General features: G+C 34.2%; 1 protein-coding gene across 1 annotated transcript in view; it reads right to left on the bottom strand.

Annotated features, from left to right (window-relative positions):
- Positions 1 to 3,621: 3,621 nt before the first annotated feature.
- Positions 3,622 to 24,412, bottom strand: part of LOC117322776 (fibropellin-1-like) — a 46,423-nt gene continuing 25,632 nt past the window's right edge. Inside the window, exons 22-40 of the mRNA XM_033877715.1 lie at positions 23,025 to 23,138; positions 22,725 to 22,838; positions 21,425 to 21,538; positions 20,765 to 20,878; positions 20,162 to 20,275; positions 19,813 to 19,926; positions 18,990 to 19,091; positions 18,102 to 18,215; positions 17,162 to 17,272; positions 16,697 to 16,810; positions 16,339 to 16,452; positions 15,938 to 16,051; positions 12,513 to 12,623; positions 8,980 to 9,084; positions 8,327 to 8,440; positions 7,493 to 7,606; positions 6,277 to 6,390; positions 5,759 to 5,889; positions 3,622 to 5,373 (exon numbers count right to left, since the gene is read on the bottom strand). Of these exons, the coding sequence (XP_033733606.1) occupies positions 4,960 to 5,373; positions 5,759 to 5,889; positions 6,277 to 6,390; positions 7,493 to 7,606; positions 8,327 to 8,440; positions 8,980 to 9,084; positions 12,513 to 12,623; positions 15,938 to 16,051; positions 16,339 to 16,452; positions 16,697 to 16,810; positions 17,162 to 17,272; positions 18,102 to 18,215; positions 18,990 to 19,091; positions 19,813 to 19,926; positions 20,162 to 20,275; positions 20,765 to 20,878; positions 21,425 to 21,538; positions 22,725 to 22,838; positions 23,025 to 23,138 (2,456 nt within the window). The 3' untranslated portion in view covers positions 3,622 to 4,959. The remainder of the gene's footprint in view (positions 5,374 to 5,758; positions 5,890 to 6,276; positions 6,391 to 7,492; positions 7,607 to 8,326; positions 8,441 to 8,979; positions 9,085 to 12,512; positions 12,624 to 15,937; positions 16,052 to 16,338; positions 16,453 to 16,696; positions 16,811 to 17,161; positions 17,273 to 18,101; positions 18,216 to 18,989; positions 19,092 to 19,812; positions 19,927 to 20,161; positions 20,276 to 20,764; positions 20,879 to 21,424; positions 21,539 to 22,724; positions 22,839 to 23,024; positions 23,139 to 24,412) is intronic.

Raw genomic sequence — 24,412 nt, 5'->3', positions numbered from 1 at the left:
GTTAGGAAAAGTCTTATAGACCTGATCCCATGACTTTGAGGTAACATACATGAGACTGACCAATAAGATGTCAACTTTGATATGTAAATTATTTAAGCATTAAACTGTCTTTTTATGGATTATATGGTCTATATAGATGCCAGAGCTTTGCAGACAATCTTCATAATGCGCGCTAGCGCATTATGAAGATTGTCTGCAAAGCTCTGGCATCTATATAGACCATATAATCCATAAAAAGACAGTTTAATGCTTATATTTACGTTTTCTATATTAGTTTTTTTTCGATTTCAACTTTAATTTTCATTATAATTTAAAATCTTACTTTTACCGACGTTTCCATTGTCAGAGGTCATCAAATTGAACAGCCTATTGTGATTCACGTGCTGATTGGCAAAAAAAATAAATAAAAAAATAGTGCGTGGAAATAATTAAAAAAATACTGAAAACATCATCAGATATTTTAATAACAATATCAATAATATTGGTAGTCAGTATTTCAGAATATACGGATGAATTATTCAGTTTGTTAACGATTTCGGATTAAAAAAAAAAAAATTACCATCCGGAACAATTATGCGGATGGAAATTTCACCCGTCACCACGCGCACGCAACGGCTGACAGCATTGACAGAGTTTAGCTATGAAAGTTGAATATGCAGTGGGAGAAAGTGGAATTCGCCAAAAAATCAGGTGTAAACATGTTCTTTGATTGCATGGAAACAGCATTACAGTTTATAGTAGCTACAACAGCACCGGTGTCAGGGATACGACCAATAAGAGAAGTGACAGTGGCCGAGGGAGTTAGACGAGCTTCAGCGACAACGTTGCTTGTGACGGGTACCATGGCTGTTTCAAGTTTAGGATGCGTTAGACACGATAATGCACCACGTGATGCTTTCTTTTGTGAAGAAGAAGCTGTTCTATTGTACGACCGGAGAGAAGCCTCGTTCTTATGATTTGACATAAACATGATGTGTCGGGTTTCAAAATTTTTGTCATTCAAACACTGGGTGGCGGTGGCGCGCAAACAATGTGGTGTGTAATGATTTTCCACTCTGGCCCCGGAACAAATATCTTTTATTAAATCTTGTTTTATTTCCATTTTCGTGATTGTTAACCATTCTTACCTTTATTTTCGTTTTACATTTTAAGAATTTGTTTTCTGGTCTCTTACTCTATCCGATAGCATGATGAGCAATGATAAGATGCCATTTGTTTACATTGGTTGCAAGTAGTTCCGGGGGATCCGGTCGCGTATGAATAACACCTGAATGCACGATTTGGGTGTCAGTTATGCATAGAATGGTGTCACGCTTTGGGTGTCAGTTATACTCTCATAGACTGCAAATTTGTTTAGTTTGTTTATATCATGGCTTTGCCATCCAAATGTAAATATACACACGTAGATGATAAGATTGAGTCAGTCTCTCCATTACATACATGTTGTCTATACAGAGAAAACCTTTGACGTATTTTGGCCTGTCTTTGTGACCTTGACCTTTTGCGTACGAAGATCCAGGAACGTTTACTTTTTTAAACTAATACACTTGTTTTTACATCCGGTATATATAAAGAGAATACATGGTCAGTGTCTTAAAATATAAGCTGTATTTTGGCGAGGGTAAAGAAAGCCTTGGCGAGCCATATTTGTCTTTCTGTCCCGAGCCAAAAATACAGCTTATATTTTAAGACACTGACCATGTATTCTATTTTCCTGCAACAGTCATAAAATAATCATTTTGAAGTGAAACGATGTCAAAAATGACAGAAATATGTTCGCCTTTTAAACGTAGTTTCACTTCCAAAATACAGCTGTTTTCCGTCACTGCCGTATACAGCCAAAATATATACGGTGGGTGTATACCGACAATGCGGTGGCAGTTGCAGGATACATACATATATCGGTCTGTTACATGCAGATTGAATGATGATCGAACTCAATTTAAACACACAGTTGTCGTTCTTTAAACTCCTCGGTAGAATTGGATAAAAATAAAACAATGGATACGAAGCTAAACTTATAGTCCTTATACACAGGGACTGGACACAATTTGTTATGCCCACCGTCAGGTCCCTGTGCCATTATTTAAAGCTCCACACGTGACTCCAATACTAAAATTATGGTACCGCTGTTAAGACACAAAATCAATAATATAATTATAGTATATTGAATAAAAATATATTAATATTTGGGTGTGTGTACACACGCCAATGATAAGATAACGAGTCAAGAGGAACATTTGTAGACAACTGAACATCTTTGTGTCCTTCAACTTGACCTTGTTCGTGTTACATCTATCTCGGTCGTGATTTAATCATGTTGTGACAAATGTTGGTTAAGAATTTTCCTAAAGACATCATCGAAAAATTGAAATAATAATAATAACGCTCTCGTCGTACTAATGTTTATTCAGGTATAGTAATATAAACATGGCGGTATTACTACACACACAAGTACCAATATACAACACAGATATTGTGTATATCTCTGATAAATCACCACAGTATAGATAATTACACTAATGTCACGGCTTCACATTGAGGATTATTTCCAGTGGGGTCCGTAATCAATATTAAGCTAACTTCTAAATAACCGACAAGGAACTCATCAAACAGAAGAAGGTCGAGTGACATATTGGTAACACACTCGCTATTCTCCCAGGCGACAGGAGTTCGATTCCCCAATCGGAATTAAAAAGGGATTGCCCGATCACGTGGGTTTCCTTCGAGTGACCCGGTAACTCCTACAGTATCAATGATTGCTATATAAGTTGATACACTCTTTTTTCGGAATTGTTGTTAAATAACTTGAGAGTTTACAACCACAGGCTAATACAGTTGATGATGTGCTTTTTATATTGACAGACACAATTGACAAAACGCATTGGCATTACAGTTTATTTTAAGGATAAATGCTCTAAGCAATCAAAATAAAAAAAAAAAAAAAAAAAAACATATATTTATGTAGATATCTATTGACAAATTATTTATCGTTTTACCTTCAGCAGAAATAAATGTGTAGACAACTACACAAAATAAACAGCCCACCACCGAAATATGATTCTAATATGTTTTTATGAGGATCTAAGTTATATCAACTCAAAAACATTTCTGTTTTATTTGATATAACTAATAATGTATCAGAGAAATGTACGGAACTTTATTTTACCTTAAATGTAACACGAGAAATATTTTATGTGTTGAAAATCGGAAGGTAATTATAATGAGTATGCGGACCGTCATATCCCTTATTACAATGATGACAGGGAAAACACCACTGCGAGAGCCGGTAAATAACGAACCAAGGGAAGTAACTCTAGCAACAGTCGTTTGAGTTTTCTGATTATCTCAACAGCAATATATACTATTTCAAATTTCGAATTTACAAGGAGAAAGTGGAAGACGTCGACAGTTGAACGTACCTGGGATCAGTTAAATATCAGGAGGGAGGGGGTAGTGGTGACATATCCTAATGACAACTCTCCACATGGGACAAAACAAGTATACAGTGTATTGTCTCTGGCACGAATTTATGTTTTTTGTTTTGTTTTTGTTTAGTTTTTTGTTTGTTTTGATGTTGTCATTGTTATGTAAAATTTGTATATTATGTATGTATAGGATACTGATGAGTCGGAAGACCCAAGTCAATAAAGAACTTGAACTTGAGAACTTGAGCAGTTGTTCAAATTACTGGCGAGGCTTGTTCTACTGTATATAATAGGTCTGAGAAATGGAAATTAAAAAAAAGAAAAGAAAAAAAGAAAAGAAAACAAGAAAAATGGCACGCACGCTCCAGCATCAGTGTCTTAGAAAGATGTTCAAAAGAAGATCGCAATGTAAAACAACCAAGATATGAACGAATTTGCCAAAAACAACAAACATCAGTTGTGAAACGATGGAGAAGAGAGTCAAAAGATCGGCACACAACAGAAAGGGCTGGACAGAAGATCAGCACACAACAGAAAGGGCTGGATAGAAAGATCGGCACACAACAGAAAGGGATGGACACAACAGAAAGGGCTTGACAGAAGATCGGCACACAACAGAAAGGGCTGGACACAACAGATAGGACTGGACAGAAGATCGGCACACAACAGACAGGACTGGACAGAAAGATCAGCACACAACAGAAAGGGCTGGACAGAAGATCGGCACACAACAGAAAGGGCTGGACAGAAAGATCAGCACATTACAGAAAGGGCTGGACACAACAGAAAGGACTGGACAGAAGATCGGCACACAACAGAAAGGGCTGGACAGAAGATCGACACACAACAGAAAGGGCTGGACAGAAGATCGGCACACAACAGAAAGGGCTGGACAGAAGATCGACACACAACAGTAAGGGCTGGACAGAAGATCGGCACACAACAGAAAGGGCTGGACAGAAGATCGGCACACAACAGAAAGGACTGGACAGAAGATCGGCACACAACAGAAAGGACTGGACAGAAAGATCAGCACATTACAGAAAGGGCTGGACAGATGATCGGCACACAACAGAAAGGATTGGTCAAAAGATCGACACACAACAGAAAGGGATGGTCAGAAGATCGGCACACAACAGAAAGGATTGGTCAAAAGATCGGCACACAACAGAACAGGCTGGACAGACGGCGTGGATGCCTTATCCGAGTTCTGGCGCGGAGAGTGCTGAATTTGCATACGATTAACTACAAAGTTTCGAGTCAACTATAGAATTTATCCGATTTCATTTTTTCCGGACACATATATATCTATCTCGCAACAATAGAGCACGTAACCAATATTATTACATGTTCCTATACACAGGTATTTTTTTTTTATAAATGCTATGAAAGAAATGTCCACCGACAGACGTCACATTCGCTAGATCTTGTGTTGATTTCAAGTGCCAATTTACATTGATTTAATTTAATTGCATGTAGGTTGGGGAGATAAAACAGGAAAACAGATACTTCAGGACAAAAATTCCATATCCTACCAGTCCGTCATTGCATTGGTGATGTTGTTATTACCGAAGTTGTAATTGAGTGTGGTCCTGTAAATGTTGACAGAGTTAGATGCCGTGGGATCCCTGCCGTGTGCGGGTAGAGTTGGTGGATTTCCCATGTGACCTTGTTGCCAGGGAGGAATCGCGGGATCAACAGGTCTGACCTTTAGACGGTTAGGAGACACTAACGATGACGTCATATGGGGTATGTTTTGACAACAACACTGAAGGATAAGGAAGTACCCCAACAGACTGCTGAGCAATCCAAGTAACACCCCGACGACGGAGGAAATTATCTTTGAGGGAGTGATAGCCTTTCTTGGAGAAACGTGTTTGGAAACGGCAGAGTATTTGTTAGAAAAAGCGCAACTACAGTCTGCGTACTCCAGCTGTGAGCATTTCTACAACAAAACAAAAATGTTATATTAAACCACATAATCACTTTGTAATGTGGAAACCTTCTCTAAGGACCGCGCCGTTGCATATCTCCATGCCCGATTAAGAACATCCGACAATTTTCAAGCGGTTTTGAAGAAGTTGCAGATGTTATTCCTCTACTATGACTCGTTACACTGTTATGAAGCGATCAGCGGTCATTGTGTGTCGGGATCCTAATAAGCACATTGTATCATAATATCTAAGCGAGTGCATTGCGCAGGGACCAGAATGCATTCTGGGAGATATTGAATTTAAATGTAATTACATATATGTGATACAATAGCAATATCACGGCCAATTCCGCCAGGTTTTCGGATTCCCAATCAGTCAAGATGCTGTGGTACTTACTGCTGTATGGGTAAGTTTGGTGTCGCAGTTTTTGCCGTTCCATCCCAGAGGACATATGCAATGGTAGGTGGTGATGTTATTGATACAGATGGCCCCGTTATGACACGGATAGGGAGTACAGTGGTCAATACCTGGACATACACCAAATATACAATGATGTAACATACACAATTTACCTTGATTTGATAACATTACTAGGTTAGAACACTTCCCATCCATATTTTCATTTGTTTACGCAATCTTTACTCTCAATTTCCACATATTTATATGCTAACATCAATTAACGACACAACGCATTTGTATTCTTTTTTTGGTATCTACACCATTTAATACTATATTTATATTTAAAAGTTTGCACAAATCATTTTTGTAGAATAATTGCATCAATATTAATATGTTTATCAATTCAAAAATGACATTTGAACCATAACATGAAAACATGTTTACATTAATATAAAGTAAATTACAACCCCGGTACCACTTTGTCATTAAATTAACACATATGGAATATATTTTACCTTTCTCGCACAGAAGGCCGTAGAACCCTGGTGAGCACCTGCACGTGTAGGTGGCGACACCGTCCACGCACGTACCGTGGTTTAAACAAGGGTTCACGCTACAGTCATCGATATCTGTTAACAAAATCATACGCCAAACATTTGAAATCCTGCCTTTTTTACTAATATTTCTAGGATTTAGCTTCTTTCTCGACACTTCGAAAATGCGTTCATCATATATCAACGAAATGCCCTAGATCAAACCGTCTGATTAAGTACAAAGAAATGTTAAATAATGCATGTTTCATAACGACTTTCTAAAAGTTCCTCTAACATAACCACACATGAAGAGCATTGGTTAAAAACAATAATAGATTTAAGTATGATCTATGCCTAGAATCCTTCTCCTACAGCTCATATTTATCCAACATAAATTATTTGTATCATTCAGTCAAATCAAACTTTAAGATTTTTAAGAGGTTCTCGTTTGATTTTGTTTTTGTTTAGTTTTCCGTTTTTCTTGGACGAGATTCAAACCAGTTAGCAGCCTGGACTCCCGTCCAAGGTTTGCCTTGCGTAATCAAAACATTTTAACGCAAAAAAGAATGAATACATCTTAAGTTAGAAAATTTAGTACAACCACTTGAGTCACATAAACATGGTGTCCACGGGTGGTGGAGCCGCTCCAGAGTGTATCTTTATGACTTTGTAGCATGATATTCCATCAACCCACATTATGCTGGCGATGGATTAACACAGTCTTAACGCCAACTAATTTATAGATGACCATTAAACTGAGGGAAATGAGTATCGGTTTTATACATTTTGATCTAAATAAACATCTTCTCTTGGCGGACACTCAATGAGCCAATGTTAGCAATGTGATGAATTAAGCAAGAAACATATAGAAAAGGAAAACATAGATCCCGAATATTGCAATCGGTGTAACCGACACATGTTATAGATATGACCACGTGGTAACATCGAGACACAACCGGAACTGACGTTGATGGTGTAACACAACAACCTGTAAGTATCTATCTACACAGGGCAACAAAGTTAAACAAGTAAAATTACAGAAAACAACAAAAAACAACGCATTTCTGGTAAACACAAACATAAACTAATCAGTATTGAGGTTGACAACAGAACTGTGACGAGATATATGACACCTAGTTCAAACTAAAAAGGAAAAAGTAAGGAGACAAAAATACATTTGTTGTTTGTCGGTACCTACTCTGGCCACAGCTCGTGCCAGTGTAGCCAACTGGACAGACACACTTGAACGAGTCCACGCCATCTATACAGGTACTGTTGTTCTGGCAAGGATAACTGGCACACTCGTCTATATCTGTAAATAAATTGATGGTATTATACAGCGTAGAATATCTGACCTCAAACATTAAATATCAGCTCACCATTCACCCATTACCTGTCAGAATGTGCTGGTGTCAGGGGATACGAAGACGAGTATTATTTGTTTTTTTGTTTGTGTGTGCGAGACATTCACTTGACACGATGAAACACACTTTGGCCAGGATCGCATCAGCAGTTCATGAGATTAGCTAGTTACATTGCGACATGACGCGACGGGGACTGGACGGACATGGGTAACACTATATGCCCTATCCCCCATTTCATGGCGGGGACATAATGATGCCTCAAAGCAACTTAAGAAGAGTGTGCAGACCAACAACGATATAAATGTAATTGACATGTTATCTGGTGTAATCAGTTTTCTGTAACACACTTTGTACCATGAGCCCGATGTATAGCATCGTATTTACTAACACTGGTTTGTAAAACGTCATAAGTATGATAGTTTTTTGTAAAGTAATTCCAATTAAATGAAATATCATAAGCTAACGATAATACAGCTTATGGCATCTCACTCAATAAAATGAAAAATGTTGATACACTTATACCAAAGTCAAGCAAAGCTTTGTGAGCCGTTAAAAAGTAGAATGATAGGACTCTTATCTATACATGTTAAATTGCTATGCTAACATTAAGTGTTAGAAACATACAACAATTCTACTCGTTAATAAAAGTTTTAGGAAAGCTTATATACCTTTCTCACAACGACGGCCTGTGTAACCTGACACACATACACATGTGAAGTTGTTGACATGGTCCTGACATATTCCTCCGTGTAAGCATGGCTGTGATTGGCATTCCTTGATTTCTGTGTGAACATTAAATACAATGTTACATTTCATTCCTCATTTATATATATATTGGAACAAAAGAAAGACAGTTTCTGTGATGATTTTTTTTTATGAAATAGTGATGTGATATTGTTTTATAATACTGTATTACCACAAGAAAACGACGGCCTTCCCATTTATTATGTCGAAGACACTGGTTTGTAATCGCAGACGTGGATATTTTGCATTTATACATAGATATTCATAACACTTATGTTTCAATCTCATACGAATATTGAAATACTTTTATTTATTCATGACCTGATTAATCTAAAAATGATTTGAAGGAGAAATGGCGAATTTAATTCTTATAAAGTCTTTTTTTCCCTTGTTTTCCCCAATATGTTTTAATTATGGTGAAATCGAAGGCAGAGGACTAGTCATTGGATTAGAGTCAGGAAATTATTTTTTACCAATAATAAGCTTTTCTTTTGAAGATCAACCAAGTTCAATGCTAGACACATGACATAGCATGGGATTTATGGACAAAGCAAATCTTGCTCCCTTCAGTCTGTACCTGTTTGACACAGTAGACCAGTGTATCCGGGGTCACACAGACACAGGAAGGAGTTAACTCTGTCCACGCATGCTCCATGAACACATGGAGAACTTGCGCACTCATCTTATCAACGCCCTGCTCCAGATTATTTAAATAATATGAAAGCGTGTTGTTTGAATAACTCCTCCAAGGATGGACTTTTCGGAATTACAAACTTTAGTTTAATGATGTATGGATCTTTCAACAGATATTAATATAGCATATTTTAATCCATACAGTATTGTCCTTTATTTGGTAATCTCTACGTAGTTAGTTACATATTGAAATGAATTGCATTAAGGTAATGTACTTATCAATGATCCTCCTGGCATATAGTTACATAATGATGTATCCTCAAGATAATTTTGATTAAATTGTATGTTATAAACATATAGTTTTAATGATTTGGTATTTCCTAACGAATTATTTACATAATGCCTATGGTATCATTTAAAAAGAATACTTACTAATGATATGTCCTAAAAATATAGACCATATATGCCAATGGTACTACTAACGAATTACAGTAGTTACATAATGTTAAGGTTCTCCTAAAATATATACTATGTTGACATCAAATAAACATAATTCCCTCAATATGTTGGTTCCTTTTCAATAATTTTCTATATTCTGTACCTTCTACATGTAATTATTTACATAGATTGGTGTCTACTACACTAATTATCACATAATGATAAGGTACCTTAAACATATTAGTTACATATTACATGTATCTACTAAACTAATTGTTCTAGGAATTAAAGGTACCCCCCACCCCCTCTAATATTGTCAAATAAGATTATTATACAGAATTCCGTATAATCCTACAAATATAGGTACAAAATATTAGATAACATACCATAATTAGTTCTAATAACATGGTTTTACAACATAATTGGCCAAATAATAATGGTTATTAATAAACATATTTAATAAGAAATTGTTATCCAAAATCATAAATAGGTGCATAATGATATGGTCCCTACTAATTAGTTACATAATAATGTATAACTAAAGTAATTTACTAACATAATTAAATGTGATCCTATAAACATAATAGTTACATAATGATGGTATCCTCAAACAGTAATTAGTTAAGGTAGGATCTTACTAAACGTATTAGTTCAAATGATTTGGTATCCTATTAAACAGTAATTAGTACATTGATATGTTCCTTAAACTAGTTAGTTACTAATGATTATGGTATCCTTTTCGTCATAGATTTTACATAAATAATGGTAATCCTCTACATAATTATTTTCATCATTTGTACCTACTAAAATAATTAGTTTCCATTTATTTATTCCATTTTAGTATATGTATAAAATATGTAGCCTCTAAATATATTAGTTAGCATACTTATTGTTTTCCTTTACCGTAATTAGTTCATATCGGTGATGGTACTACGTTAAAATATACAAATTATATGGATCCCACTAACGATAGTTCCCAAAATGGTTCACGATACCCCGTAAATTAGTACCCAATATGATAGGATCCCTACAACCATAATTTACCCATATGATATGGTATCCCACAAACAGATTAGTCAAAAGAATGGTTCCCACAGACAGTAATTAGTTCATCTGATATGGTATCCATATATTTGAGTAAAATCTATTGACAGTAGGTCATAAAGTAATTATTTCACACAGTAGATTATGCCTAAATAGTAATTAGTCAATAATGTTATGGTTCTACTAAAAGTAATTAGGTCTTATGATGGCCTACTAACCAACTTAGTTAAAGATGAATGGTATCCCTCAAAAGTATTAGTTACATAAGTATGGTATCCCATAAAGGCTAGTACAGGGGATAGGATTACACGATATATTCATATACTGGCGGGGATAAATATGGTCAACTCAAGAAGTTAACCAAAAGAATATAAATTAATGTACTTGTTGGTGTAATCATCTTTAACAATTGAAACTTAGTCATGATATGAATTCGTATTATTAACAAGGGTTTTGGGTAAACTCCATAAATATAGTTTTATAAAGATTTCCCTAATGAAATATAATAGATAAACAGCTTATGGATCTCATCAATAAATAAAAATGTTGAACTTATCCAAAGTCAGCAAAGTTTTAGTTAAAATTAGGTGAACAGAAACTTATATATACATGGTAAATTGCTACTACATTAGTGTTAGAAATAAGATTTATCGTTAAAAGTTTTAGAAATTTACCTTTCCAATGACGCCTGTGTAACGACACACTACATTAAATGTTGATTCCTAATATCTGTTAACTTTATGTTTTTTAAAGAAAATTAAAGCAAAAAAAATTGGGGGGGGAAGGGTTTTTAAAAAAGGGTTTAGAAGGGAATGGGCATAAAAAAGATTATGGGTTTCGGAAATTAAAAATTTTTTTTGCCCCCCTTTTTTAAAAGTTTTTTAAGTTTTTTTCCTTTTAAAGAAAATTTTAAAAGGGTTTTTATAGAAAAAAAGGGGGTCCTTTTCCCTTGTTCCAATTACCTACCAGATTAAAAAATTCTAAAAAAAAAAATTAAATATTTTTAAAAACGCTGTGAAAGAGGGACTGACGGACTGGTACAAAAAATGCCCCACTCAATATCCTCGAATAGTACTAGGGAATCAAAAGAGTGTAGAAAAACGATATAAGGGTAATGAAGTATTAGGTAATGTTTGTGTAAACACTTTGTACATGACCGATGTAAGCATCGTATTTATAACATGTTTGTAAACGCCCTAAGTTTTGAATTTTTGTTTACCCATTAAAATCATGCTCGATTCGCATTGCCATCCTCACTAAAAAAATTTAAAAACGTTGTCACTTATAAAATTCAGAAAACTTTGGCGCCGTTAAAGGAAGAAGACAGGTCTTATTCATTTTCTTGCCCTTTAAAGTGTAAGAAACTAAGATTCTACCTTAATAAAGTTTTGGAATTATTTTTTTTCCCCAAAATGACCCTTTGAAACCTGACCATTACAGACAGTTTGACTTCTCCTGCTTCCTCCTGTAGCATGTTTTTTGCTTCCTGTTTTTTTAAAATTTGAACTTAAACTTTTTCATTCCTTTCATTATAAATTATTACAAAAACCATTTTGTGATGCTTTTTTTAAAATAGGAGGTATTTTTATAATATTGCTACCACAGGAAACCCCTTTCCCTTATTATTTTGGAAACAGGGTTCTTTACCAGCCCTGGATATTTGCATTTATACATAGATATTCATAACACTTATGTTTCAATCTCATACGAATATTGAAATACTTTTATTTATTCATGACCTGATTAATCTAAAAATGATTTGAAGGAGAAATGGCGAATTTAATTCTTATAAAGTCTTTTTTTCCCTTGTTTTCCCCAATATGTTTTAATTATGGTGAAATCGAAGGCAGAGGACTAGTCATTGGATTAGAGTCAGGAAAATATTTTTTACCAATATAAGCTTTCTTTGGAAGATCAAACCAAGTTCAATGCTAGACACATAACATAGCATGGGATTTATGGACAAAGCAAATCCTTGCTCCCTTCAGTCTGTACCCTGTTTGACACAGTAGACCAGTGTATCCGGGTCACACAGACACAGGAAGGAGTTAACTCTGTCCACGCATGCTCCATGAACACATGGAGAACTTGCGCACTCATCTATGCCTGCAATCACCGAAACATTAACTGATGACTGCGGTTGTTGTTGCAATAAGCAGTTAATTAAAAAGATGGTACAATTATAGAAATTAACAAAAATATAGCATCTAAGTAATGATATGGTATCCTACTAAACAGTAATTAGTTACATAATGATATGGTATCCTACTAAACAGTAATTAGTTACATAATGATATGGTATCCTACTAAACAGTAGTTAGTTACATAATGATATGGTATCCTACTAAACAGTAATTAGTTACATAATGATATGGTATCCTACTAAACAGTAATTAGTTACATAATGATATGGTATCCTACTAAACAGTAATTAGTTACATAATGATATGGTATCCTACTAAACAGTAATTAGTTACATAATGATATGGTTTCCCACTAAACAGTAATTAGTTACATAATGATATGGTTTCCCACTAAACAGTAATTAGTCAAATAATGATATGGTATCCTACTAAACAGTAATTAGTCAAATAATGATATGGTATCCCACTAAACAGTAATTAGGTACATAATGATATGGTATCCCACTAAACAGTAATTAGTTACATAATGATATGGTATCCTACTAAACAGTAATTAGTTACATAATGATATGGTATCCTACTAAACAGTAATTAGTTACATAATGATACGGTATCCTACTAAACAGTAATTAGTTACATAATGATATGGTATCTTACTAAACAGTAATTAGTTACATAATGATATGGTATCCTATTAAACAGTAATTAGTTACATAATGATATGGTATCCTACTAAACAGTAGTTAGTTACATAATGATATGGTATCCTACTAAACAGTAGTTAGTTACATAATGATATGGTATCCTCCTAAGCAGTAATTAGTTACATAATGATATGGTATCCTACTAAACAGTAATTAGTTACATAATGATATGGTATCCCACTAAACAGTAATTAGATACAAAATGATATGGTATCCTCCTAAATAGTAATTAGTTACATAATGATATGGTATCCTACTAAACAGTAATTAGTTACATAATTATATGGTATCCTACTAAACAGTAATTAGTTACATAATTATATGGTATCCCACTAAACAGTAATTAGTCACATAATGATATGGTTTCCCACTAAACAGTAATTAGTCACATAATGATATGGTATCCCACTAAACAGTAATTAGTCACATAATGATATGGTATCCCACTAAACAGTAATTAGTCACATAATGATATGGTATCCCACTAAACAGTAATTAGTTACATAATGATATGGTATCCCACTAAACAGTAATTAGTCACACAATGATATGGTATCCCACGAAACAGTAATTAGTCACACAATGATATGGTATCCCACTAAACAGTAATTAGTCACATAATGATATGGTATCTTACTAAACAGTAATTAGTCACATAATGATATGGTATCCTACTAAACAGTAATTAGTTACATAATGATATGGTATCCTACTAAACAGTAATTAGTTACATAATGATATGGTATCCCACTAAACAGTAATTAGTTACATAATGATATGGTATCCTACTACACAGTAATTAGTTACATAATGATATGGTATCCTACTAAACGGTAATTAATGATATGGTATCCTACTAAACGGTAATTAGTTACATAATGATATGGTATCCTCCTAAACAGTAATTAGTTACATAATGATATGGTATCCTCCTAAATAGTAATTAGTTACATAATGATATGGTATCCTACTAAACAGTAATTAGTTACATAATGATATGGTATCCCACTAAACAGTAATTAGATACATAATGATATGGTATCGTCCTAAATAGTAATTAGTTACATAATGATATGATAACCTACTAAACGGTTATTAGTTACATAATGATATGGTATCCTACTAAACAGTGATTATTTACATAATGATATGGTATCCTACTAAACAGTAATTAGTTACATAATGCTATGGTATCTTACTAAACAGGAATTAGTTACATAATGATATGGTATCCCACTAAACAGTAATTAGTTACATAATGATATGGTATCCTACTAAACAGTGATTATTTACATAATGATATGGTATCCTACTAAACAGTAATTAGTTACATAATGATATGGTATCTTACTAAACAGGAATTAGTTACATAATGATATGGTATCCCACTAAACAGTAATTAGTTACACAATGATATGGCATCCCACTAAACAGTAATTAGTTACACAATGATATGGTATCCCACTAAACAGTAATTAGTTACATAATGATATGGTATCCTACTAAACAGTAATTTGTTACATAATAATATGGTATCTTACTAAACAGTAATTAGTTACATTATGATATGGTATCCTACTAAACAGTAATTAGTTACATAATGATATGGTATCATCCTAAACAGTAATTAGTTACATAATGATATGGTATCCCACTAAACAGTAATAAGTTACATAATGATATGGTATCCTACTAAGCAGTAGTTAGTTACATAATGATATGGTATCCTATTAAACAGTAATTAGTTACATAATGATATGGTATCCTACTAAACAGTAGTTAGTTACATAATGATATGGTATCCTACTAAACAGTAATTAGTCACACAATGATATGGTTTCCTCCTAAACAGTAATTAGTTACATAATGATATGGTATCTTACTAAACAGTAATTAGTTACATAATGATATGGTATCCTACTAAACAGTAATTAGTTACCTAATGATATGGTATCTCACTAAACAGGAGTTAGTTACATAATGATATGATATCCTACTAATAATAATTAGTTACATAATGATATGGTATCTTACTAAACAATAATTAGTTACATAATGATATGGTATCCTACTAAACAGTAATTAGTTACATAATGATAAGGTATCCTACTAAACAGTTGTTAGTTACATAATGATATGGTATCCTACTAAACAGTAATTAGTTACATAATGATATGGTATCCTACTAAACAGTAATTAGTTACATAATGATATGGTATCCTCCTAAACAGTAATTAGTTACATAATGATATGGTATCTTACTAAACAATAATTAGTTACATAATGATATGGTATCCTACTAAACAGTAATTAGTTACATAATGATATGGTATCCTACTAAACAGTAATTAGTTACATAAAGAGAAATACTTAACATTATCACTTTGTGATAAAGAAAATAAATCATATTGTAAACAAAACGGTATTTCAAACTCAATATACATGTATACTTGCGATACGTATGTATCTGTATGACAAATAATGAAGGCGTTAATCTAATAATAAAAATAACTTTGTATTCTACCAAAGCCAATGCTTATTCTTCGATCATTAGATTGTTTTATGTACGTACCTTGTTGACAATTTGTTCCAGTGAATCCAGCCGCACAATTACACACATACCCATTAGGCTTGTCCACACAAGTACCTCCGTTATGACAGGGGTCACTCAAACATTCGTCGATATCTATATAAACCAAATATCGTTCCGCCTTAATATTATGCCATTCATTCATATATACATACTTTTATATATATAAGATATTAATGTCTTTTACTCGTGATGCTGGACTTTGCAGAATATCCAGTTCATTATCTTTGGTTGTTATTGCGTAAACAGTTAAATCAATCGTTTACTTATTTCAAACCATTTACGAAACAAGGCATTGATAAAAAAACGAGCGCTTTCCAATGCATACCGATCACTCTGCAATTAAAAATCAATATTAAGTTGTAGTAAACTAGGTTATTTACCTATATCACACTGGTATCCAGTAAATCCACTTGCGCACGTACATGTGAAGTTATTGACAGCATCGCTGCAACTGCCACCATTATGGCACGGGTTAGAATTACACTCATCAATGTCTAAAATAATACAGAAAGTTTGAATGAATTGGTAGCTTATTTTTACATCAATGAAGGAAACGCTCAGCTGAAAGCGGATTAATTATATACTCTAGCCAATATGTTTGCAAAAGCATAAAATATCATAAACTGTGTTTTACATTGATTAAATATGTAATATAGTATACTTGTTGTACAATGACTACATAAATATTATAGAATAAAACAAATATTTTACAATGACTAAATATATAATATAATGTACCTGTGGTACACCGAGGATCTGTGTAGCCAGGCACACAAGTACACGTGTAGGCGTTGACCTGGTCTGTACATGTTCCTCCGTGTGCACATGGACCAGAAGAACATTCGTCAATATCTATACAAATGCAATGATATAGTGAAACGAATATGGCATCTTGATAGCTAACGATAAAACAAAAGTAAGATTCATCACCTAAGGATGATTTATATTTAAGTAAACTTATGTATATCTTTTGACATCCAATGTTGAAAGTTACGGAATTTATTGTTTTATTGGGTTATTGCACATCCCAACCCAGATTTCATTCGACCTGCATTATGCAGTTAAATTGTTGGCTCTACTACATCTAACCTAGCTCTCAACTTGTATTGAAAGGGGCTACCGCAATGGTTTTTGTTTGTGCTTTTTTATTCTAATATTTTCATACATTATCTCGGTTTGATATATATCCCGCCTTTAACATACCAAAGTCACAGATTCGACCAGTATATCCTGGAAAACATGCACAATTAAAGTCGTTGATTAGATCACTGCATGATCCATGTTGGCAAGGAGAACTCTTGCATTCATTGATATCTAGAAACACAACGTAAAACATGCTGTTATAAATATCGTACACAATGGAACCAAGGAATATTCAATTGTTCGATTTGGCATAATTATGTAGACCTCGATAATGTTTTTTGGGTAATACCGTTGCAATAGCGAGAGTCATTGGAGGACGGGTGCTTTTTGGACGTCAATAGCCAGGGTAATTAGAGGACGGATGCTAAGGGGACGTCAGCAGCCAAGATCAATTAAGGAAAGGTGAAACGTGGACGTCAAACAAATAAAAACAAAACACAGAAATGAAGAGTTGACAGGAAAGAGAGTAAGTGATGAAGATCTAATGCATCTCTTCAACGTGCTGAAAAAAGGACGCCGAAGAATAGTCCATTGTTTTCAAGGGGAAGTTTCCTCCTATAGTCAGAATGTAGTGGGTTACAAATAGCCCTGTTCTATTTTGGGGTTCTCAAATGTCCTCAAACCAGAGGACATCGGAGGAATCACCTCAGAGCCCACAAGAGACGTCATTACAGTGACAATTGCAAATAAATGAAAGGGTTTTACACTGCTTAAATATTTCCTCTCCTTATTTCAATGATACTATTTTCAATGTTAATACATGTAAAACTAATCAGCAAGTATATGATTCATTCCAACGACACTAAGAAATTATGACTGATTCAATTTTCGATACGTTTATTTTGAAGTTATACGCTGGCCTCGACATTAGAGACAATAATACTTCCTAATTATGACAAGCATTACAGCAGTGTAATTGAACGTTTAGATATGGAGAAATTATATCTTAACATACAGAGTACAACACCATATCGTTTTCATAGGGCATATAATCACATACCGACGGCACAGATTCTGCCTGTATATCCAGGCAGACAGGAACACGAGTAGTCGTTGACAAGGTCCGTACAGGTGGCGTTATTGAGGCACGGCTGACTCAGGCATTCATCAACATCTGGTGTAAATATCATATAGAGTCTTTAACATACTATATAGAGTAGTATATTATATATAATACAAAATATCCTATTACATATTATATACAGTAATATTTTATAGAGTAGTCTTTTAAAAAGTATATATAGAGTCTTTTACATACTATATAGAGTAGTATATTATATATAATAAAGAATATACTATTACATATAATATACAATAATATTTTATAGAGTAGTCTATTACATATAATATATAGTAGTCTATTACATACTGTATAGAGTAGTCTATTGCATGTTATATACAGTATTCTTTACATATGATAAACAGTATTATATTACGTTTCTTCCAGTGAAATATATATATATCTAAACCACAAATCCAATAAGTGCCATTTTCTTCGCTAATTAGATACTTTTACGGAATGCTTTCAAAGAAAATAATTGAACACAACTTAACTAACCCAGTTTAACTGAACATAGCTATATCTGCCTCTACATTCAGATCATGCTTTATATACAATTACCTGTGTACATTTACACATCAGAAACCCAATCCGTATTATTAGCTTTTTGAATTATGTATGTTTTGAAGAATTCCCAGGTACGAAAACCCTCTATAGTTCCAAATTAACACATATCCGTCAAACAACGTCTTCGTTTCATACGACACATTTATTCTTGTGTAATAAGTTAATCATGTAAATCACATCACAAAGTTATCATTTGATTTACATATATTTTATAATAATTACCCATTTGAAAACAAGACAATTCTTACCGTTATCACATCTAGCTCCTAGAAACCCCTGGTCGACAGAAACACCTGTAGGTGTTGATTCCGTCCACACACGTGCCGCCATTTTTACACGGGTTGGGTGCGCACTCATCTATGTCTGATATAAATAAAGGGTGATAGTAAACTATCTAATCAATTCCTTATCAGATCAGTGATGTAAAGCTACTGTAGGCGGAGGAAATAATCAGCTGTTGTGTTGTTTTTTTGTCATATATACTGTAAAGGTGCTATAGGGCATTGGTTCAAATTTCCTCAGTTTTACAAACAATGAAGTAACCATGTATACCATGAGGTACTTTTGTAGATATTATAAATAATCAATAATGGTTTTTCCCATGTATGTATTTTAAGTCTTATATAAAGCCAATTACGCTAATTAGAACCATATGACAATAATAAGATCCACAGTAGACAGTATTGTTTCGGACAGGATGAAATAAACCATAATTGATCTATTAACACCTCTTTGAGTTAGTGTATTAAAATAGAATCGAACTCAACAGAAGGGTATATAATAGGCCTATTGTACTAGTGTTTTATTATTATATACTAATTGCAAATTTAAAGTGAACAAGAAACATCATTGCACCAACCAGTTGTTTCTTTGAAAATCATTTTATACCGATTCGTTTGCTGTCCTGTTTACCGATACCAAACAAATTAATATTTTACTGAAGATGAGTAGGAATTATTTGATTGTAAATTGAAATGGCCTGGTAACATAAAAATGTTCTTGTAATCACATTGTTCATCTGTACACTATCAAACAACGAAAGCAACATGGCATTACAAGATTTTTTTTCACCTTTTTTTCGTACCTCTTTGACAGTTCAGTCCAGTGTATCCCGGCATGCAGCTGCACGTGTAGCTGTTCACGTGATCGGTACATGTTCCGCCATGTTGACAGGGGTTACTACTACATTCGTTGACATCTGATCAAGAGGATGTACGACAGTTGATTGTATTTTGAGATATATTTGTCTGCATTGATATTCAGAAAAAGTTCTGGAGAACCAGTGGATGAACATTATATTACCTTTTCAACGTTATAGTTACATTAATTTTTATTACTATACAGGTCCAAATAATGGAACATGTAATGTCACTGTTGGGCGTTGTCACATCACATACAATTCAAACATACCAATAACTAAACCTTGTACATACCCGTACTGCAGCGTGTATCTGTGTATCCGGGAGAACATGTACACTGGAAACCATTGACCAGGTCCGTGCACGTGCCACCATACATACAGGGAGACGACTGACACTCATCTATATCTGTACCGATACAGTATAGGTATTATAATTAATGACAACAAAGGAAAGTAATACTCTATTAAAAAAAAATATTTCCAAACAGTTATAATTTTCGCTGTTATATATAGCAAAATTGCGGTATTCTTCGCAAATTTTATGAAAGATTAGTGTATTTTATGCATTTTATTTTCATGATTTTATTCCTTTACTTTGGAAATAACAGCTCTCGGTTATATCAGCTTTTACATCGTCAGGTACGGACGGGATACTTTACCAAAGGACTTTACAGATACTAAATCAATTTTATTTAATTATGTCATGAAACCTTCTAGAGGGTCGATACTGATTTAATTATTTTACTATTTAACACCACTCACACCTCTGCTTGTGCCCACAAAAAATGCGCTCAGATGCTATGGAACGATCCCGGCCGCATTAAACCGGAAGCTTTAAAAATCGTCCATTATCTAAGAAACATAATAACGCTATTTTTTTTTTTTTAATTTTCACCTGTTTGACAATTTACATCCGTATATCCCGCGGCGCATGCACACGTATATCCATTTACGTTGTCCTGGCATGTTCCGCCATGTTGGCACGGGAAGCTTTGGCACTCGTCTATATCTGGAAAATACAAAAGGTGGTACTGTCATCTGCTATCACAAAGACAGACGTATTAGTAATATTTTATTAGAAGTTATCTCATGATATAATGTTGTAAGGTTGAACCCAATAAAATAACTCCACACTATATCTGTATATTCACAGTCCTTCGGTCATAGCATAGCCGTATACTATTCTTTTTGGCCCCGGATATGACGCGACAGGTGGCGTTACTGGTCAAGGTGAAGTATGTGATTGGTCAATGTAGCGGTAAATGCAAAATGCAGATTTACAGTTAAAAACGAAACAAAGTTCAGATTAAATGCAAGCTGAATAAGTGGATGTATCTTTTCAAATGACACATTAATAAAATTATATTCCTGATTCAAATGCAGTCTGATTTCAATTCTGGTACAAGTTTGTTATCCTTGCTGAAACGCATAGTTTATTTCACCAGTAGTATTACATTATAACCATCGGTATTAAAACTATGCCGTTTATCTTTTTCTTACCTTTGTATTGTCATCATCTATCATGGCATGTTTTATTTAGACTATTGAATGTTACCTGTTTGGCAGTATAGTCCAGAATATCCCGGCATACAGCTACACGTGTAACTGTTGACTTGATCGGTGCATGTTCCACCATGTTGGCAGGGATTACTAAGACATTCGTTGATATCTGATGGAATATTCAATAACACTGGTAATATTTGAAGAGTCAAACCATCATAAAACAAATCACAAAATAACTACATTCCTAAAACCAATATTTCTCCACCACTTCACTGGTGCATCCCAACTTTACTTCGGTAAGGAGATTATAAAATTGGTATTTCCTGTAAGGAAAAACTAGAACTGTCGCCAGGATGGCTGACTAATACCCCCGCAATCTGCACAAGTCAATGGTAAATTGGAACTCTTAATTAGAGGCTAACTAAGATAACCCAGTAATATAGTGACCAGTTGCCATAGCAACCATAATTTTGAGGAAAAGAAAGTGGCATGCACATCTGCATATGGTCCTCTATATTTGTGTGAAGTTTCATTCAAACTGGCCCTTCGGTTTAGGAGGAGTTGTCCGGACAAACTTAAAGTTATGGTTCTTATCAGAAAATCTGTTTATAGTGACCAGTTGACATAGCAACCATCGTTTTGATAAAAAGTGGCATGCACATCTACACATGATCATTAATATGTGTGTGAAGTTTCATTGGAATCGGCCCATCGGTTTAGGAGGAGTTGTCCGGGCAAAATGTGTCTATAGACGGACGGACAACCTGATTCCAGTATACTCCCCTCCCCCCCCTAACTTCGTTGCGTGGGTATAATAAATCTACTTATTATATGTGCTGTTTGAGAACGTCACCACAGCGTCATCACTTTATGCGTAGCGTATATAGTTACAAATGGTAACCAGTGTCTCGTTATGAATTTTGTAAGATTCATATTTCATGCGTCATTGACGAAGACGTGGTATAAATGCTCACTTTGAAAACAGGTTTTATGGTAAGAAAGAGAAAATAAAGCATTAACTTCTTTGTGGTATAATTCCCGACCCCAAAAATTTGAAATTTAACCATAGGATGAAACAACTATTTTAAAATCATACAGGAGTGATATTTCCTGCGAGTAAAGTGTAATATACTGAGTTCTTATTATAAACTAGACACTTTAGTTTATGATGCACAAACATAAAATTTATTTATGCCATTTTAGAAATATTACCATACACTATGGAATATAACGTATTAACAAAATTAACGAAGGAAGACAACTTTATCAGTAGCATGCATACTAGTATATTATATATAATGTTCTAGAACCAGTATCATATATTGATGGAAACTTCGTATAAAATGGATTACCTGTGCTACAGAGCGTGTCTGTGTAACCAGGGGAACATGTACACCGGAAAGCATTGACCAAATCCGTGCACGTGCCTCCATACATACAGGGAGACGACTGACACTCATCTATATCTGTATAATAATGTCGATATATAAATATCATAAACTGTGACGGCTGTGTTATCTAATTAACATGATATGGAAAATCTACTGGTTGACTTGATTTTGAAAATGTTGTGTTAATATCTTAAACATATTTACCCGAAATTATTAGATAATCTCCGTTATTTTACCCTGTAGATGGTTAATAATCCTTACCAGTTTGACAGTTACTGCCGGTGTAACCAGGAACACAGATACAGCGGTAGCTGTTTACTTTGTCCACACACGTTCCGCCGTGTTGACAAGGGGCACTGTGACACTCATCAATGTCTGAAAGAACATAAATAGATAGTTTTGTGCCTTAAGATTTTTATCTAAAATAATCTATATGCATGGTAGATAATGATATTTTTGAAATAAAGACAGCTGAATTTAAAACAGATGTAAATGGAAATACCTTTCGCTGCAAATTCGCTGCAAGTGTTCAAAGGAAAGAAACAAATAATTTACATTGCAAAATATATTAATCTACAATAATGCAAAGACAATGAAATATGATAATCATTATACTAGATTTTGTTAATTTCTTTATCTAAATTATACAATATAATGTAAAATTATCAATAAAAACGAATTAGTTAAGGTCTTTTCTATCTACTCTTGAACGAAAGTTATAAGCAAAGATCTCAATCCTGTCGCCTGCAACAGCAGATTAAAACAGTTATAAAACATCGACAAGTAAACGAAACCGTAATTCTATCTAGAAATTTTACGATGTGGGCAAACACAGATAAAGTATAGATTTACTTGAGCATCATGGAAAACTACAAAATAAAGCCGGGCATTACGTAAGGGAAACACCTTCATCTTCATCGAACCACCATGCATATCTAAGTTACTCTTAAAGTGATAACAAAGACAAGGCTATTCGATATTTTCCCAAAATGACATGCCATTACTGTTTTCCTGTCCATAAAGATAGTAAGGCATGAAGTGTGATAACTGTATAGTACCTGTCAAATCAGTCGAGATGTTTAGTAAGGTAGGGTGTGTGATAACTGTATAGTACCTGTCAAATCAGTGTGATAACTGTTTAGTACCTGTCAAATCAGTGTGATAACTGTATAGTACCTGTCAAATCAGTCGAGATGTTTAGTAAGGTAGGGAGTGTGATAACTGTTTAGTACCTGTCAAATCAGTCGAGATGTTTAGTAAGTCAGGGAGTGTGATAACTGTATGGTATCTGTCAAATCAGTCGAGATGGTAAGTAAGGCAGGGAGTGTGATAACTGTATAGTACCTGTCAAATCAGTCGAGATGTTTAGTAAGGCAGGGAGTGTGATAACTGTATGGTACCTGTCAAATCAGTCGAGATGTTTAGTAAGGTAGGGAGTGTGATAACTGTATGGTACCTGTCAAATCAGTCGAGATGTTTAGTAAGGTAGGGAGTGTGATAACTGTATGGTACCTGTCAAATCAGTCGAGATGTTTAGTAAGTCAGGGTGTGTGATAACTGTATGGTACCTGTCAAATCAGTCGAGATGTTTAGTAAGGTAGGGAGTGTGATAACTGTATGGTACCTGTCAAATCAGTCGAGATGTTTAG

Source organism: Pecten maximus, chromosome 3 (genome assembly GCF_902652985.1).
Source record: "Pecten maximus chromosome 3, xPecMax1.1, whole genome shotgun sequence".
Classification (NCBI taxonomy): Eukaryota; Metazoa; Mollusca; class Bivalvia; order Pectinida; family Pectinidae; genus Pecten; species Pecten maximus.
This window is presented reverse-complemented; position numbering and strand designations above follow the sequence as displayed.